Raw genomic sequence first — 19,733 nt, 5'->3', positions numbered from 1 at the left:
CATTCACTCACAGTAACTCCATTTCTTTCATTTCTCATATCAAACAAGAACGTGTCCTTCTCAGTTCTTTGTATTAAACCCCCTCATTTTTCCCTCCACAAACTTCAGTTCTCTTCTTACCCTGAATGTGTTTCAGAGGTTTCAGTATCCTAGTCTTATTCAGTTGATAGACAACTAATCTTGTTTAATTTCAGAACCTCCAAGCATTTACCCTATTACCTTTTCTGAAGAACCAAAACACTAACTCATAATAATTTTTAAATTTCTGGAATATTCTTCAACTTCAGCCTACAGTATACCTCATTGCTGCTGCAGATTTCTTTAAAGTCACCTCATCAAATCTCCTTCCAAATCAATTTTAGAAGATAATTTTCCAGAAATAGAAAAACTACCTTTATCACATACACTGCTATAAATCTGCAGTGTATTTCTGATAGCAGCAAAGATTACAGTGACCTATCTGTATTATCTTTAAAACACAGGGAGAGTAGAACTTCTGGAAAAATTATAGGAGAACTATCTTCTACACAAAGAAACATCACAAATTCATGTTTCTTTGAAATGCTGTGACAACACCTGTATTAGAGACATTGCAGAGAAGCTGATACATACTGGAATTCATAGTCAAACTAATATAAAAGTTTATAGTAATTTTTTATAGGTTGTGAACACTTCCGTAACATGCTGGGAATAGATGTGTTAGAAGATACCTGGAAGCAGTGGGCAAATAATTAGAATGCTGTACCACCCAAAAAATCTAGCACTGAAAAAAACAATCAGGCAAATCTTTAAGTTTAAAGCATAGCAAGAATACTCAGCCAACTTTGAATATGTAGGATTAACTGAATTTACAAAGTTTATTTTTGGAAACACTTCTAGCATGAAGAATGATGAACTGAAGATGTTTAGTACTAAATGAATGCAATGCCAGCAAGACATATCACAAGCAGCAGTGCAAAAGTGTCTGTAATTTGCTGGACTGAATGGGTCTACAATGGATCTTCAAAAAGGTAGTGCCTTCTAAGAGGCTAGACTGCTAACAGAAATTTTTCTGGATGTTTTACAATAACATAGTGGCATTTATCTCCCTTATAGAGAGGGGCTGACCTCACAGCTCAGCTACGCAGACCCAGCAGGATGTGTCAGGATCAGGCCCCCGATGATGCCACCAGAGCAGATCAGGAACTAACTCAGCATACGCATTAAGAAGATTAACTCATGCTACCTCAGCAATAGCACTTGGCCATTACAAATTTGCCGGTGCCTTAGCTCAAAGGCATATTGTTCAGGATGAGAGGCATCTCCTACCACAGTTAGGTAGGTGTTTGCAAACTGAACACAGCAGACAGACCAGAGCATTCCCTGTTTCTTGCCATACAGCTCCTCGTCTGCACCCACCTGAGAAAAAACGACAGAAAACCCTCCGAGTAATTTAAAACACACATTGACAGGAGCAAGTAAAGTCAGAGGGCTAAGCCTGGAACAGGGTCACCTAAAGCTCACCCTGCAGCAGAGGCCCCAGGGTGAGCTTGGCCAGGGCCAGGGCCAGGGCCAGGGCCGGCAGCCCAGTCCCCCCTGCGATCCTGCGTCCCCATGCCGGCAGTCTGCTGTGCCTCCTGGGCCAGCATAGCTGGGGCAGCTGTCGTTAACAGGATAAGGAGCAAAAACCTGCACCTACAGCATCTGAAGTGTGACAGCAGATCCCAGTCAAGAGACCACCAGATTGAGCCACTGATTAGGTGTGCGGGTAATTAAGTAACAAGGCAATGCTTATTCTTCAGCCTGTTGATGCAGTGAGCCAGACTAGTGATGTGCCAGGGATTTAGCTACAAGACAAACTTCTGAGGCTTATTACTACAGCAATACTGAACATTTATAATCAACACTTAGTAGCGTTCACACTTCCGTATGTTTATTTTCAGGTAAACAGTGGCTGGGGGCTTTAGCCTGTCCCATGGAGAGGGTGGCATCAAGCACGCCTTACGAGATCTCGCAGCCAAAGCCAAGATGGGGCATCACTGGCAGAGACCTGGCAAAGGGACCCCGATGTCCTCGATGCCTGGCACACACCCAGAGCGTACAAATGTCTTGAGACTTCAGGAAAAAATCTTGTGGTTCCAAGTCCTCTCATGCTCCCTGTATTTTGAATCACACATCAGCCCAGGAAAACTAGACTAAAATTGAACCTTATCATTAGCCCTTTTCAGGCTGAGGACAACTTTAAAATGCTTTAAATGGATGAGCTGTAGGTATTTCTCTGAACATCATCTTGCCAAGCTACAAATTATGCTCAAACTATAATTCAAATCTACTATAAACCAACTGTATTTGCTATGCTTGTTATGCTACAGATGTCCTATTTCTTTCTTGCCAGTTTATCCCTCCGGACAACGCCCTTGTTAATGCACACATGGATCTCAGAATTGCCAGAAGCCTTTACCTGTTTTATTGATCCCCCCCTGGACTACTCCAACAACAGTAAAGCAGATTTTCCTAGCAAGGAAATCAATATGACTTTAGATTAAGGTTCCCATAAAATGTTTAATAAATTATATATTAATGATTTATTGTCTATCAATTATGAATTAATAAGCACAATGTTTTCGGCATCTGACTTAGCACACAGCACTTCAGTGTCTGGACTCCACATTTGAAACAGCTCTCAGATTCTCCCTTTCAATGGCTTAATTGAGAAATCCTTTAGAAATATACTTTATTCTTTGTCTTTGGTATAAGCACAGTCTATGTTTCCACAACACATGTATTGCTCATAGCATCTTAGTGTCCAAGCCTTCAGCACGCTGTGCTCTCAAGAGGGAATTTAAAAGGTCAGCAAGAAAAGCAGAGATAAATTTAGTAATATATACAAAGATGACAGGTCAATGGATTAACCCTTAAAATCTGTAGTATTAACTACACTGCTGAATAGTTGAAGGAATGGCTAACATCAGTTTGCATAGGCACACGTTTAAAATGCCAGAAGGGACCAAGATATTTTCTGGAGTGTGAGGTTCCTGCACGACCACAGGCTAACACTTTGGCTGGCACTGAGCATTAGATGAGCAATCACCTTTGGCCACTCTTGTTCCATTCTGTTCTGCCACCGCCAGCTGCACATGGCCTTGGTCAAGGCACTCTGCCCGCTGCCAGCTTTGGAAAAATGGCACAGTTGAGAAATGCCATTTATAAACTAGTTTGTGAAGTGATTTGGGATTGGATCTTATATATTTTATATACAAGCAAACCATTAGGTCCTATCTAGGATAATTCCTGCTAGAGGTGGCCTGTAACTCTGCCCTTCCAAATTATACTTTAGAAACTGATCTGCCTCCTAGGAGCCTAGACTTTATTGTCAAAACAGAATGCTATATGCTTACTATTGATTCACTCATGACTGTTCTGGTGTTACGATGCTGTCAAAGACACACTGCCTGTACTATCACTTCTGTGTAGTAAACTGCATGAGACAACTATTTCTTAAATCTTTTGCATCTTCTGACATACCAGTTTATAAACTACCAAATGCAGAAGACTACAAACAAACTTAATATGACTTTAACTGTGCATACGTTACAAGTGGAAGTTTCTAGATCAACTTTAATTATGTTTAATTAATGTTGCAAAGTAGCTGGGTGAAGTTCTGGTTAATGGGGTATGCTACCCAAAAAAAGCAACAGAAAATGTGTATTATTCTAATGCTTTTTACACTCACACATGCATGCACCTTATCTAGGAAGAATGGGCAAATGGATTTGATTCATCTTCAAATTATACCTTGTGTGCTCATATGCAACAACATTAACTGATATTGGTAAAGCATTCGTAAGATGAAAAGTACTGTGTCAGGACTAAGAATCACCTGCACTCTTACCTGTTGTGCAGTTCACTCAGTATGCATCATCTATGGTTAGTGACATTATTTTGTTAGAAGTGAATCACTTTGAAACTCACAGATATAAATGTAGGAATCTTAATCTATTGGTAATAAAGAAAGCATTCTCTGCAGTTTCAATCCTGCAGACTGCTAGGCAGTTAGTAAGTTAGGAAAAACTTATAGCGCCCTTCATCAATACTGGGTGTAAGAGATAATTCTGCTGCAGCATGATTGATAGAGGTGTTCTCAGGCAGGAGCATTCTCAATAATACTATTGCACCACTAGTGAATAAAAAACAAACAGGCATAATATTTCAAAAACAAGTAATCTATAAACATTGATGATAACTATGGTTACCACAGCATAGCAGAGCAGGATTTCGTCCTTAACATATGCAGTATAAAGCTGCATATTCTGAATCAGTGACTTGAGTTTCATTTCAATTATGCTTTGAGTTTGTTGGTTAAATGACTGCAATGTCTAAAGGATTCCAAGAAGGAAGTTATTAGCTACATATGCAGTGCTGAAATGTCAAACTCCTGTTTTTCAATAGATGAAGGACTAATCGTCACCTAAGGAAGGAGAACTGCACCGCACCTCTATGAGGGGTAGCCAGCCTTTGACACACAGGCCACTTACTTCCCGCTGCTTGATTTACAAAATAAAAACTTTTCGTTTAGAAGATACATGCCTACCCTCAAGGACACCAAAAAGACACTACAGTATCTCTGAGAATTAAAGGGGGAAAACCATGAGATTAAATTGGTTTTCAACCTGGATATTATTTTTGACTCCATGTTACCCAGAGCTGAGCTTTAGCAGGAAAGTCAAGGTAATCTCAACTCATGACGAAGGTTTACTGCATTCTTTTCGGCTCTATATACAAATCTTCCAGTCACCCTTCCACACTGAGATGCTACTATCACAAAGGTTTGCACAAACATCTGCTTGTACTTTTAGAGTGTGGAGTTCTATCACAGACATTTAGGAAATCTCTCTCTTTTTTTCCCCCCACAGAGTAGAAGTATAAACCACTACTTACTCCGCTTGCAGTAAACAATTATAAGATTCACTGTGAGCTATAAACATATGGCAAAAGTCACAAACAAACAACCGAAATGTGGTATCCTGTGCTGAAGCCCGAAGAGATTTCAAACAAGGAATCTGCATGCCTGCCAAAAGAAGAGACTCCTGCATGCATTGTGAAGACTCCAGGTCTCATCTTAGATGGATACCCACATTTTCTCCTTGCCATACACAGGAACATGAACAGGTGGCATGGAGTCTGCAGTTCACTAGCATCTACAGCCAATATTCACTTTACACACTGCTACTGAGAAGAAATGCAGCATGTCAGCTGTATTTTTCTTAATTGCTTCAGCAGATTCACAACAGTGATTTTTAGTTACCTGTCAGATGTTCCTGTTAAAAGTATTCTTAGCTAAGTCTGATGTCAATATTGAGATTAGTTTGTTAAGTCACTTTTAGCTTTTCCACAGGAAAAAATATTTAAGAAATAAAACCTGGTAGGGTCTACAACAGAAGAAAAATAAAAGTCCTACCTCTACTACTGCTTTGGCATCCAGTCTAAAGTTGAAATCTCCAAAGACAAAATACGAAACTTTCTCAAACCGCTGATCTATAATTCTGGAAAAAAAACAAAACAAAACAAACCTGTCATTCAGCTTTAAGTACATGTGAGGGTGCACAAATACACATATCTTACCTTCTAAGCACAATCTCAGAAGTAATTATTGGAATGATCAAAACCACCAGTTTCTACTGGAACAATACTTTAACCATGTTTTTGGGCTGATTCTTTGCTTAGGCAATTCTATCTCCAGCCCCAGTAAAATAATGCATTTGATTCCCCCTGTCTGGCTGAAAGAACAATTTGGAGGAAAGCAAGCTTGCAGCAGTTAGTACAAATAATGCAGAACCAGCATTTGGGCATCACAGAAATCTTGAGGGTATCATGGAGGTACTTCACACTTTTGAAAGTTCAAGTGTATGGCTTTGGGCTAGGCAGCAAAGAATTAGGAACCCCAAATTAGTGATGAGTTCAGAATACATCTACCTTTGAGTTTACTTATCTGTATGATTGTGATCATAATGCTTACCAGTGTTTGTTAGTACTCTAAGAACTATGTGCAAAGTGTTAGGGCTAAACATTAATCACCGCATCTGGTAGAGACTGATCTACAAGGTTTTGCCTGGCTCAGTTCTCTGAAAGACAGTTCTCTTTGTTCAAAGCAGATTTTTACTGAGGTTGTAGCTAACACCTAAAAGGTGATCTTTCCACATGTGGAGTAAAGATTGACCTTTTTCTCAAGCCTTTGCTCAGTACTAAACAGGGAGATAAGGCATTACTGTTCATCTTTCAAATCTTGTATAATTAAAAATTGTTTATATTATTAGCTTATCTATTATTAACGACAATTGTCTGGTACTCCTAACAATGTGCAATTTTACATGCTTCCAGAGATCTTGGCATTTGGAAATCCACTGATTCACGCTTAATTTCAAAAAGGAATCAATACAATTAATTTCCTCTCAGTAGCTGAGGAAGGTCTGAAATACCTGAAAAGTGACTGCTACAGCTACACAGAATATACACAGACAGAACGCACAAAAAACTGCAATGGTACAATATATAAGAAATAAGGAACAAATGCAAGGAAATACGCTGTGTACATTCTGGGAATATATAAATACGTAAGTGTTACGATGCCAGAAACCCCAACTGAGCCACAGGCAGAGACCCATATGGATAGGTAAAGGATTATAAAGTAATGTACAGTAAGTAGGCTTCCTGGAACAATACTGCCCAGCAAGGAGGCATTCATTTCAAATGGCTTTAAAAGTTTTAATACATAACATCCGTTTAGACTTTTCAAAGCTATAAAGAAAGATACAACATTGGATTTACAGTGAGATACTGCTTCTCCTCTTAAAAACATCTCACATTTTTAGTCAACAGTAATCTATTACATAAGGAATATTATTCTAGTGAAAAATTAATGTGCATCGGACCTAAGGTAGCGATCATTTGAAGCAAAATCTCTTGCAAAGACTTATCCTTTTCTGGTATGAAAATCTCCAAATCCTCCATTCAGCTGACAAATTATTGCAGGTACTGTTAATAAATACTGTCTACTGTCAGCTCCCAGCAAGCACTGAGAAAAACCTGTCACTCTTGACCTGTACATAACATTAGTTTGATTAGTGCCCTCATGGCACATTAAAGGAAAATGAGAACTCAAAAGTTAAACCATTTACATTACCACAATTTGCTAACACTATCATTGCAAAATCTGATATGCAACTTACACATAAGAAAAACCGATTTTGCTTTGCCAACTTTCCTGATTCGTATCTTAGTTTTGGCTTTGCCCATTGCCATTTACTGCTGACAAAGAAATGACAGATATTACAGGAATGACATCAAGGTCTAGAGAAGGCCTCTTAAAACAAATTGATATTATGAGAATGATGCCTGTGATTGTATTATGCAAAGACGGATTTTCCAAATAAACAGACTATTCAAAAAATAGCCAGTAAAAATATCTCCTAACTGATGAACAATCAGCTGATGAGTCTGCTTCTGATCAATTAATTAAAATTCAGTAATTTCATAGTCTTGCACATTACCCAATTTAAACATGATTTGCACACAAATCAATGCCAGCTTTACAATTGATAATTTTAACCAGTTGTTCCCCTTGTAGTTTGTCTTGTTGGACATTTTAGAAAGAGCATCTCACAACAGACTGAAGCAAAATAGTCTAAATGTTAGTTCTCAAGAATGATGCTTTAAGTGGCTTCTGACAGATCTCTTTTTCACAGGTAGTGAAATTTAGGTATACAATAAAATTAGCAACAGTGGTACAGCAAGGGATATACACATTTATGTACTTATTAAATTATCTGGGATACCTGACAATAAAATATGCTTTAAATAACTTAATACATGTATGTAACCTACTGTCCTTGCCATTGGAACTTCATATTAGTTTAAGATTTCCCAAATCTTAGAATTAATTCAGCAATTTGGTACTCTGATAGCTCTGTTTTGAAATACTTACTGGTGCCTACAATTGCACTGAATCAATGGCACAAGAACTAATCTTCTTGATTGTGCTTTTAGAATTAGACTCCAAGTTAGCAAAGGAGATGGCAATAAAGAAGAGTACAGCAGGATTTCCTCCCCCAGGAATATGCAGGAAAAACATCCGGCACTGGGGGGACTCAGGACAGAAACTGAGTACTGCAAAACACTGTGAGTCTCGCCAGGACCAGGGACACACAGTGAAGGTGTTGGGACTGGAGCAAGATCTAAACAAAAGTGTTCCATTCCTCCTGTTCCCGTATTCTGAGCTATAAATATACACAGTTCATCATGTGTACAAGTAAATGAGAACTCAGAAAATATTTTTTTTTTTTAATAACAAGAACAAGTACTTGCAAATGAACTAGGAAGGCTTCAAAATGTGCGTTATTCTACTTTGCTATTTGTTTCTATAACAATGCCCTTCCTTTAACCATGAATCAAATAATCTGTTAAAAATGTTGCCATGCATCAGTCAATGGAGTGATAAATCTGCATCATATAAAAACAATGCAGCCAACCTATGTCACTAGCATTAATCTTATGTTTTTAGTGGGAGGACCTAGCGTCATTTCCTTTAGCTTGTACTTGCTGACTACCAGATTATCCCGAAAGGCTTCAATATACTTTAAGGATCTATTCTTTCCTGTACAACTTTTCTAAGTAGCTTATGACAAAATAGGTGACTCAGGTAAACATTTCATGACTGTTGAGAAGCTACAAATATTTCACTTCCACAACTCTATATGCAAGAGCAAACAAAAGATCATCAGTGCCTTAACTAGCTGTGCTGCTTGTTGTGACCTACGCAGGGCTATCAAGAGATGACAGGCAATCAAGATGTATCTAATGCTTGAATACAAATAAAATAGAAAACTTTCCAGATTACAGCTCTTCCTTTCTAGAAAGAGAAGTCTTCCCTTTGAAAAGGTTGGAAGAATACATTTACTCTTCTAATCCTTTGTTCTTGCTCTAGAAAGTATTGCTTATGAGAAAAGAGTTTATTTGTACTTTGAACATACTGAAGAAGTATCTTTGACTTCTGTGCATTTTTGAAATCAAAATAACAAATTCAATATGGCAAATAAGGACCATTAGAAAAAATGCACGCTTATGACTGGGTTTACTGATGACCTTGTTAAACTTTAAAGCACACAAATACAAATGACATAGACGATTTCTCTTCTACTAGTTCCACAAACACAAAATTTTTAATTTGCATCAGGAGTCCTTGACAATAGTATTAGATTCTTCACACTTGGAACACACTACCTTAATTATTTTGACAGTTTCAAACTAATTCTACGTTTTTAACTGATGACTCTACAGTTAAAGTCTTCTGGACTGGTTGGGTTATTCTCTGTTTCTTTTCAAATTTTGTTGTATTTTTCAGAAGAGGCAGACCGCAAACAGTTTTTGAAATAGAGTTGAACAGCTTTTTAGACATGACAGGACAGTAAAAGAAGGAAACTCTCAGGCAATTGCAACTTTCAAGTAAAGTTTACAGTCAAAGTTAGTCACATGCTTAAATATTTTGATGAGTCAGATCCATGGTTCACACTTTTTTTTAAGCAGTAAACTTCACTGGTAAGGGTGCAAATTAATGTTAAATTACCACAGCAGTTTCTTTGCTGCAAAATAAATAAATTTAATTCTTATTTTGGTCTAACAACTGCAGGTTGCCTCACACTGGATATCAGCAACTGCTTTACAAACCCAGAAAAAAGTTACTGTGTCTGCACTAGAAATGTACTTGCTCTGCTGTGTCGGTAAGACTTCTAGCAAAACGACCTCCACTCATCAAGTGCTTTTTAGTATGGAAGTCCCCTGACACATTTTCCCAAAGACCTGTGGCAAAAACTGGCTGTTATTCTGGGTGCATCAGGAGAATTACGAGAAAGTTCTGAAACCTTCTGAGCTATGATGCTGAAGAGCTTTAGCCTGAGCTAGATTGGCCTGCCTGCGACAAAGGCACTACCCAGCCCAGAGCAGGGGCTGGATGGACCCGTGCGATAGGCAAACCTAGAGAGAAGTCAAACAAATGCCACAGTAGAAGCAAACGCTCAGGGTTTGCTCTTGGAGCCTAGGATATGTCAAATAATTACTTTGACGTAAAGACAGACCTCAGTCTGGATGGCAGTGTCAGCTGAATGGATTGTGAAAGATAAGTTTTTTCAAAGCCATTTAGGAGGTCTGGATGCCACATTCCTACCAAGACTAAAACAAGTAAGAGGCAGAGGTTCTTCTTCTCCTCAGCACTACTGGAAATCTGGGTCTAGTTATTAATTTTAGTCTCTACACAGAACACCAAAGGGAATCGCTTAGTGCAATCTTAAAATGAACAATTCCATGCTATTGGAATCACTGAAATCCTTTCGTAATTTATTTTAAAGTACTCATTACAGTAGTTACAATTAAAGATACTTTATGAAATGCACCCTCTTTTATGAAAGCTATATGGTGTACTGTATATACATTTCAAAGCACTGAAATTCAGCCAGGAAATAATAGGGCAATTGGAAACATGACCGACTCTCCCTTGCTTTCATACTTACCTCCCTCCCATACTGTCACAAGAGAGGAGAAGACAAGGAAGCAGCTAAATATCAGCAATTTGGTCATGGAAGAGAGCAGCTGAACATGATTCAGTGTGACAAGAGGCACTGTGATTTGGCTAAACCATTTCTCAGGGCACTTTGTAAGGAGGATCAGCAGCATTATTCCTTTAATAGCCATGTCTAATGCAATAGCCAGCTGGGTTTTGTCCCAGACCAAGGTATCAGCATCAGGTCAGAAGGTAACATTCTGTTTACACGATTATTTCCTAAAGCACTTATCTTCTGCTCGGTGTGAAAGTTGACTTTTCTGTTTGTAAGGAGGCCTAAAGAATTGAGGGAATGGGAAAAATTAGCTACACTGAGCTGGAGCTGAATGGCATTAAGTGGGAGGTCTGAGAAAGGCTGCTGCGGCGCTCAGCAGGACACCTTATTAGCCGCGTCATCGCAGTTCATTCAGGCAAGCCATACCAGTGTCACCAGCATTCCCACACAAAGACAAAGTTCTTCACACAGTCTATAAACATGCCTCCCTGGCCAATTCATCCTAACTTGACACTGCTGAAAAGAGGGGCTTGAGGGTTTTGGTTTTTTTTTTTTTTTTAAACACAACAATAACATAACAAAACAAAACAAAAAACTTGCAGCTCTGCCAAGCAGGCTGAATGAAGGAGAAGGAGGGACACTGTCACATTTCTTGGGAAGAAACAATCCAGAGGTCAAGCCATATTTTATTCAGTGAGCAAATTTTTATAATAACTAAACGTGTTTAAGCTAAATACTAGCTAATATGAGCACTTCCATTATTTCTCGTACAACTTACAGGGTAGGATATTATCTTTCCACAATCTCTTTACTTTTGCACATTATCCATGCAGAAGGAATTAAAGGTATAAAAGCCGCTTTTACAGAGAACATGTGACTGCCTATATAAGATGTCCTTTCCTAAGGAAAGGAATATGAAAACCATAACTAACTACGCAGAGAAGAAAGGACAGCTCAGTCTCAGTGTGGCAATCATTTCTCAGGTGAAACTCCTAATCTTGTTTACTGTTGACCTAAGTAGAGCTTTGAACCACAGGTTCTATTGTGATCTCAATCTAGTAAAAGTAATGCTGGCCTACGTCTCTGCACGGGACAGCAAAACCTCTTCATGTTTTGGCCGATCAGTGAAGTGTTCAGGCAACACCTCCGAGGCTGAGCCGGCGGGGCCCTTTGCACCTCCGTGGTAGCCTGGACCCCCCTGCCCACGTCCAGCGGCCGGACTCACCGCACGGCACCGCCGGGAGGATCACCGAACGGCTACCAGCGCGGAGGCAGCGCAGCCAGCTGCTCCGCAGCCTGACAGGCATCCCGCGGCCAGAGCCCACGGGCAGCAGGCTTGGACCTCGTGGCCACAGTTTGCAAGGGGCATGCTCAACTAATGTTTGCTTGACAAGAGAGGATCTTAGCCCAAAGAGGAATGTTTAGAAAGGGGTGGGGGGGGGAAGGCAGAAAGTGACTTGACCATCCCACCGGTGGGAGCCAAGAGCTGGTATGGAGGTAGCAGGTAACCTATGGATAAGAAGGTTATACACACTTTCTTCTCCATAGATCTATAATGTCAGAGGTAATAACAACTCCTGCAGTGACTTCTGGTGGAAAGTCAAGGAACGACGACAGAGAAACCTGTCTTCTACCACAGCCCTGTTAAGGAACTGAAGATCAAGAGAATGGAAATGTTAGGTTTTGGCTTGTACAAAACTAGACACAGGATTGCTGTGTGGCCTTTCAGATTTCTGCTGTTCCTATCCTCATCGCTTTTTCCTTTATAAGTTTTAGTCAAAGAGATCAGCTTGCACACCTGCACCTCAAGAACTGGTCCGTGGGGGATCCACCTCCAGCAGAGGCTTTGGAGAAAGCTTTGAAACAGAACCCTGACATCTATTCCACGTATTGCCTCCCTTCTGCAGCACAGTCAGCGCTTAGCTCGCACCAGTTTGCATTCTCAGATATACGTTTAGAGACAAATTCCAGAAAAATCCCCATCAATTCTGAATAAAAGTTACCTGGTGTCTAAGTGTGCCTCAAAAGGCGTGATGTAAGTGCCTTCATTGGCATGCCTAAGGTGTTGTAGCACTGTCATTAAAAAGATAAAGTTTATCATATTTTTGTGCCTTGTTCTTTCTGATATAATAGCTAAAACCTATTAATAACACCAAAACATCTCAAAAGGTCAAGCAGCATACAGCAAGATGAAGGGAATTGTCAAGAAGCTTAGGCAATCATCTTAGCACTCAAGACATTTGCCAGAGCTGTTTAACTAATATGTGATGTTCACTTTTAATTTCAATATAGTGCCATTTGGGCAAAAAAGTTGTATTTTTTAATTAATTACAATGTCAGCAGCTATTAAGATTAAAAGAAAGACCACATCAATAATAAATACTTAATCCAAAGAAAGGATTACAAGAAGAGCAATAAAAATCAATTTTTAGAGCTGGAAAATTGTGACTTTTTCCTCACTTGACTGGTATTTTCATTATATTGACAAAACCATGATCTTACCTGACACTGACATTCGCCTAATGAAATAGCAGCCATGTATAATGAGGTAAGTACTTGTCAATTTTGCTACAGGAGAATACAATGCTATGGCACTGGTGTTGTGTTACAAAGAAATTTTCTTGCTTTTCATCTGATGTAAGAGAAAACAACAAGAAGTAACCAGAGAAACTGCACATCTTTTTGAATCTTCCTTTACTTTATCATGGAAGATTAAAATTCTTCCACATAACTTCTGGAACTCCTCAATGTTGGTAACACTTGGTCATAAGCAGGCAGCAGATAACTGCCATATCTTAATTTCCATGATGGCTGAGACGCTGCAATTCTTGCTTACTGTTCTGCAGGGCTTGGATGCCGGGGAGTAAAGCAAAAATCCTGTGTTCACTTTAGTGTTAGAAGTGCAAATAGCAAGCCAGAAAATAACGAGGATAGACAGCAATGGGATACTGATCCATTAACTCATTAAGGCTGGGAAAAGCACTTTCCGTGACAAATCTAGAAAAATTCAGAACAGAGGCATTGTATGTCCTAAACAGTTCACTGATGGGAACAGTGGCAGAATGGTTAAGAAATCTTGCCAGATTTGTATCTTGCCAGACTTGCAACAAGCACCTTTCCCAGTCCGACCTCCTGTGGATGGCCATGTGGGCAAAGGGGACAGCAGAAGGTGACAGGACACTGGCAACATCACACCACGGTGTGCTGCTAGCGATGGAAATCCGTACACTTCCATCGGCTTGCCTGGTGAAACTCCTAGGCTCAGAGGGACTGTGAATTAAAAATAAAACCAACCACATCTAGAAAAGGGCAATGCAAATTACTGGAAACACAGAAAGAAAGACTTCACTCACAAAGGATTAAAAAATGCTTGACATTGAGAAAAGCTAACTAGCAACAAATTTTATGTACTTAATTGTTAGCTTGGGCATTTATCCCTTTGAAAATCACACTACAGTGTGTTGAGAATCACACTACAGTGAACTGCTGAGCTAAGAGAGGAAACAAACGAGGGGTGACATGACAGAAACATTTGAAGCGCTAAAGAGAAGGGAAAAAACCCTCTCAAAAGAGCACAGCGATTAAAAAAATTAGAGCTGTCAACATTAGGTTTGAACAAAGAAAATTCTGGTGGATACAGAGATAGCAGGACCATTTTCCTTGTTGGAGTGAGAAACTGAATCATGTTGGCTGCATCTTAAATCCTACACCGAAGGAAGAAAGATAAAGAAGCTTTCATAAAAGGTGAGGCAGTTACAGCTATTTACCTGTCAGTCCATGAATAACGTCTGCCAAGTTGGTCTGTAACTACTTCAGCACTTGTACAGACAGACAAGCAGCTAAAAATGCTGTAACTTGCATCTGGTTGTTTACCTGTTAGGGAGAATACGTATCTTTCCAGGACACAGAATACAAGTCAGAGATAACAACCTTCTCACATAGTGATCCTACCTTCCTATGGGAGTAAAAATGTTGAAAGATGATTATTCACAGTGCCCATAGACTCAAACAGAAGCAGAATGGAGCTCTTTCAACCATTTCTCCGTTTTATAACTACCAGCTCATAGCATCATCTTACAGCAAGCATTGTAAATAACATCACCATAGCAATTTATTTTCATTTCTCTGCAAATGAATAAAAATTGGATCAACAGCCCATATAGATTCTTCTTAATTGAATCATAGCTATCCTGGAAGATTATATGGCTATACGATAGAACATTTCAAAAGACACAAACCACAATGAATGCTGATGTGAGTGTCACCTTTAGCTAAACTCTAATGACTGCTCTTTATCTAGCTGCAGACTCTCTAAGGAACAAATTTCAGTAAAAAGGAAATATAACTCAATGAGAAAGTGACGCACTCTGCACATTCTCATATAAAGCCATTTTCACAGCAAAATCAAGCAGGCAACAAGTTATTTGCAGCCATTTCTTTTTTAAGAGGCATTCTCTCTTTTCTTCAATTGTCTGTTTAATTACACAGATTCTCCTGGGAGTGGTATTTTTTTACAATTCATCCAATCTAGCCTGTAGTTACATCAGTTATCTTCTACTAGAAAGACATGGTACCCAACTGAGGCAGCTCCAGGAGAACGTACTACTGGGAAACAGGTAAAAAGGAGTAAAGCCCTTATGAAAGGTGAGGTGGAGGCTTAGAGTGCCGCCAAAAGTGGCCCAAGCTCCCAAGCAGACTTGGCAATCCCTTATTGTGATCCACGCCATAGGATAGTAAGTTTGCTTTTGTGAAAACAACAGTCGACAACCCCTCCAGGAAACCTCAGAGCTTTTATTTTCAGCATTTCTTCTGAAAGAGCCACAATTCTATTCACATTAGGCAGACAAAGTGAAGAGTGACTTAGTGTATCCACGCTATTTTTTTTTTAAGTGACACCTTTTTGTGTGACACCTGCAAGTTCTTAAAGTTCTGGATTTTGGATTGCTGATTCTCCAGTCAGATCTTTGCTTCCAAACGTGCTGTTGTTTATACAGATTTCTTTTTATCATGAAAGAAACAACAGATCTTTAGTTTACAATTTGAATAATAAATGCTTCAAATTTATTAATAACCTGTTCAGTTATTGATGCCAAAAAGAAGAAAAAAAAAAAGCCCCAAATGCTGACAATAACAGAATAAGGGCAAAATTACTGACTAGGACTACCAAAAATCATCATTCACTTACTAAGGAAATACATTTATTGTATGCTTAAAATTATAATAATGTATATTTTCCATTACAATGCATACAAGTTCAAAATTATTTTTCTGCTAAAAATATAACCTAAATAAAATTCAAAATGTGTTTGTGTAAACAGGAAGGACATATAAGTTAAATTTTGACAACTGCATCAAACATGCAAAAGCTCAAGCCAGCAGAAAAACAAGCAGCAAGGAAAAAGTGTCTTTGACTGTATCTGACAGGTTGAAAGTAACAAGACAATTTTGCTGGATTTACTCTTTAAAGAGCATATTATACAAACACGTTAATTTTGAGAGCACTTAACCTTAGTTTAAAGGGGGGGGATGACTGAATATTAATGAGATGAGCCTCGGGGTGTTTAATGAAAAGCTGTCTTTTTGAATGTGATCTAGGGTTTTAAACCTTTGTTAGAAGACATTTGGATGGAAGGTTTATTTGCCCTGGGAGTGCATTCTATCTGAATACACAGAAATTTCACTAAACGTTTGAAGGCACATGATTACAGAGAGTTTTCACTTGACGTTAAAATCGCTGTTGCAAGAAATAAATAAAACAAAAGAAAATAAAAAATCCAACAGCCCCCCCCCCCCCAAAGCAAGCTACTCCTAGGATCTTCTCAAATGACCCAGATCTTTAGAGTGAAGTTTTCCTTTGCCTAGAAACTAAGTGGCTTTTCTTTTGCTCATTCAGCTGCTAGTTCTGGGAAAAGCCCAAAGAGAAACATTTAGATTGGAGGGGTCTTTGAGAAGATGTGACAGTTGACTGATGAGCATCCATAAAATGACAAAGAATAGTTGTGTGGAGCCGGTGCATCACATCGCCTCTCCCTGGGAAACTAATTGCTCTGAATTGTTAATAGTAACATTATTTTTCTGGCAATCATTTCTTTTGAATACCCAAAATGAGCATGAAACAGCTCCTTTGACCGGACATAAAAGTTAAATGTCCCAATGTTGATCAAATTAACTTCAGCTATGTGACAATGGACTATATTTGTGAGAAAATAATGAAGGGCACAAAGGGAAGCTTTATGCCAAGATTTCACAGTTGTAATGTAAAAATGTTTCTGTTGAACTAGGCCAGGGAACATTTCAATAGGAAAACAGAAGAGCACTGTCACTTTCTTTAAAAAAAACCACATTCATTTTATGGATCTGAATGCTCTAGATAATTTCAGGAAGTTTAAATGGCTGGCACACCAAGAACCACAGTATCAGGCTAACATCTCACGTCCTTGTCCTTTGCAAACTCTCTTCTAATACTTTTAAAGGACCCTATCCTACAGCTTCTACTCATTCCCTAGCCAGGCTATTAAATTCAGTAGACACTTTTCCCCAGCAAGTGTCTAAAGGACTTGCCTAATATGCCAATATGATTAATTAATGACATATGCACAAGCATTAATTACAGCAGATGTATGAAAGACTAAACTGAAATGTAAACTACATTTCCTTTCTTACTCTTATGTATAGCTTAAACCCCCCAACTTTAGAAAATACAAAAATGCAAGTATTATGCAAATGGGGCTAATTGTACATGGGAATTATCCAAAATGGGCCTGGAGGAATTTTTTTTCCCCACAAAATATAAAGCAGATGTTCTTACTCTCATTTGTAAGGCAAACTCAGTTTTGACTGTATCTGTGTCTATCTGAACAATGTAATTGACGTCTGGGAATTTAGTCTGGGTTTACATTAGCATTGACAAACACTCATTACACATGCCAATTTTCTACATATACACTGTATATGTATTTGTAAATATACAAGCAAATATTTACTTAACACCACTGTAATTCCAACTCTTTTAGTCTTTAAAGAGTCTAACACCACATTTTCTTCGCACTTGCTAAATGGCAAATGCTAAAGACAATCTGGCTCAGCACATAACCAGCTAACTGTCTTTAAAAGCATTCTTCTCTCTCTGTAATTCATTTTTAACATTATTAAAGTTAGATCACTTCAGAACACCATTGTAAGATTAAACCTTTCTACTTCCAAAACGTGTTATTATGATTATTAATAGATTTTCTCTGGAGAAAACTTTTAGTGGAAACTTTAAATCACTTACTTGACACTTTTTGTTCCCCCCGCCCCCCCAACCCCACCCCTTCTCAGTAATTTAGAGATGTTGTGCATCTCTATGTGTTAAAACCTTGTAGTTAAAATAATTTTGGGGAAACTAACTTCCCTCATGATTTTAACAGTTAAACTAATTCATTTGAGCTTATTTGCAAACTCTTTTCTTTTTTGTATTTCAAACTCCTGTGATAGCTTTTACCTTACATGAAAAGGCTGTACTTAATTCATGTTTATGAAGATGCAGGGTGAACAGAACTGCGCTTTCACTTACTCCCACAGTGACCTAAATCAACTGTGAGAAGGTGTTTCTGTTTCATTCAGTGAAGGTTTAGCTCATTAAACTGTTTTCCTTCTCAGTATTGTTCACCGAGTTTGAACTGCATTGCTGTTAAATGCTCTTTAGCAGTTTAAAGGCTTTAAAGGAAAAGACTTATCAGTCTCTGTTTTTAACAGCACTAAATCTGCATTATTAGTTCATGCAGATAAGGGGATTTAAAAGCTCAGCTTGAAACCTCTCTCTTCTGTATTTATCTGACACTGCATAGTTCCAGTAGCTCAGCTGGAAATGTAGATCTATGAAGCTTTAAAGAGAGATTAAAGCCAAGAAAAGAAGTACTTTTCCCCCTATAGATGCTCTCACTTTCCCTTTTCCTACTGTCTGAAGGAGTGATGGCAGACAATGGTCAAAGATGGTTCCCAAAACCCTCTGAATGGGGACACTGTTGGTGGTAGCATTCATTCAAAGTGAGCTTCAGTGTATTGTCCTCCCCAATCAGCAGATCAGAATAGAGTTTGCTGGTGGCTGCCAAAAGGTTAGCAATGCCGATGAAAGGGGTTTCCCATTATTCACTGCTCTTACAGAACTCCCCTTTTGTGTGAGTCAGCCCATCATTTCACTATGGAGGTCCGGATCTGCGGCTGGCTGCTCTCTCAAAATGAACAATTCATCTGAATGCAAGCTCACAGTAGTAGTGTGCAACCTAAAATCGAAGGTTTCTTTTCTAAGGACAGGGGAGTTGGGGCAGTTTTTGGCAGTGTCACATTTTAATGATATACCATCATGACATCTCTGACCCACAGCTGACACTAATACTACAGTCTTATTACCTTACCCTTGCCAGGGCATCGTGGGAGGTCCAAAGCCAAAATTAGCTAATGAAGCACACTGTATGCTGTAAACAAGTGCGCAATAAATAATGCAAAAGGTTTATACAGGTTTGCTAAAGTTCCCTCATGCAAAGCATAAGAAAAGGAGAGAAGACCAATGGAGCCAAGAAAAAAATGAAATAAAAATAGGCCTTTCCCACACTGCTCTGCGTAGGAGTACTCAAAAATCTGTGTCTCAAACTGCACTGAGAGTAGATCCTGATTTTACTGCACCTCTGTCCCTTGAATAAGGGATCTTTTATAAACCACTGCATGCTACCTATTTGCAAATCTTCCAAGCGCCTCCAGTGTTTTCTGATGATCTGAAGAGGTTTTACAAGTGACACAAGAGAAGACACACTGGATTTTTCCTCTTCATCCTTGTATTACCCCCAAAACTGAAAATAAATGCTTATTTGGGAGAAATTCCTACTTAGCCCTCTGCTGGGGTGCACAGGGAAAGCACTTTATACATAGTGGAAAAAACAGTTTCTTTTGCTAAAATATCTGCCTGTCTTTAAATAAGATAAAACTTTGGATAGAATGTGATTGAAAAGGTATTTATACTCCATTCCACACTTCAGAACCTTTTTCAGTGAAAATCTACATAGGGAAAAATAACAACACTGCATACACAAAGATATTTTTCAATGCATAACTTAATTTGGTTCAGGAGTGTCTTTAACTTCTAGGTTGCTGCCAGAGAGACTCATGAGAGTA

General features: G+C 38.8%; 1 protein-coding gene across 2 annotated transcripts in view; it reads right to left on the bottom strand.

The window, feature by feature from the left end:
* Nucleotides 1–19,733, bottom strand: part of INPP5A (inositol polyphosphate-5-phosphatase A) — a 259,043-nt gene that overhangs the window by 73,359 nt on the left and 165,951 nt on the right. For both annotated transcript variants that reach the window (XM_069797312.1, XM_069797313.1), the window contains exon 9: nucleotides 5,438–5,522. In XM_069797312.1, the coding sequence (XP_069653413.1) occupies nucleotides 5,438–5,522 (85 nt within the window). The remainder of the gene's footprint in view (nucleotides 1–5,437; nucleotides 5,523–19,733) is intronic.

Source organism: Haliaeetus albicilla, chromosome 11 (assembly GCF_947461875.1).
Source record: "Haliaeetus albicilla chromosome 11, bHalAlb1.1, whole genome shotgun sequence".
NCBI lineage: Eukaryota > Metazoa > Chordata > Aves > Accipitriformes > Accipitridae > Haliaeetus > Haliaeetus albicilla.
The sequence above is the reverse complement of the archived record's forward strand: the minus strand, read 5'-3'. Positions and strand labels throughout refer to the sequence as shown.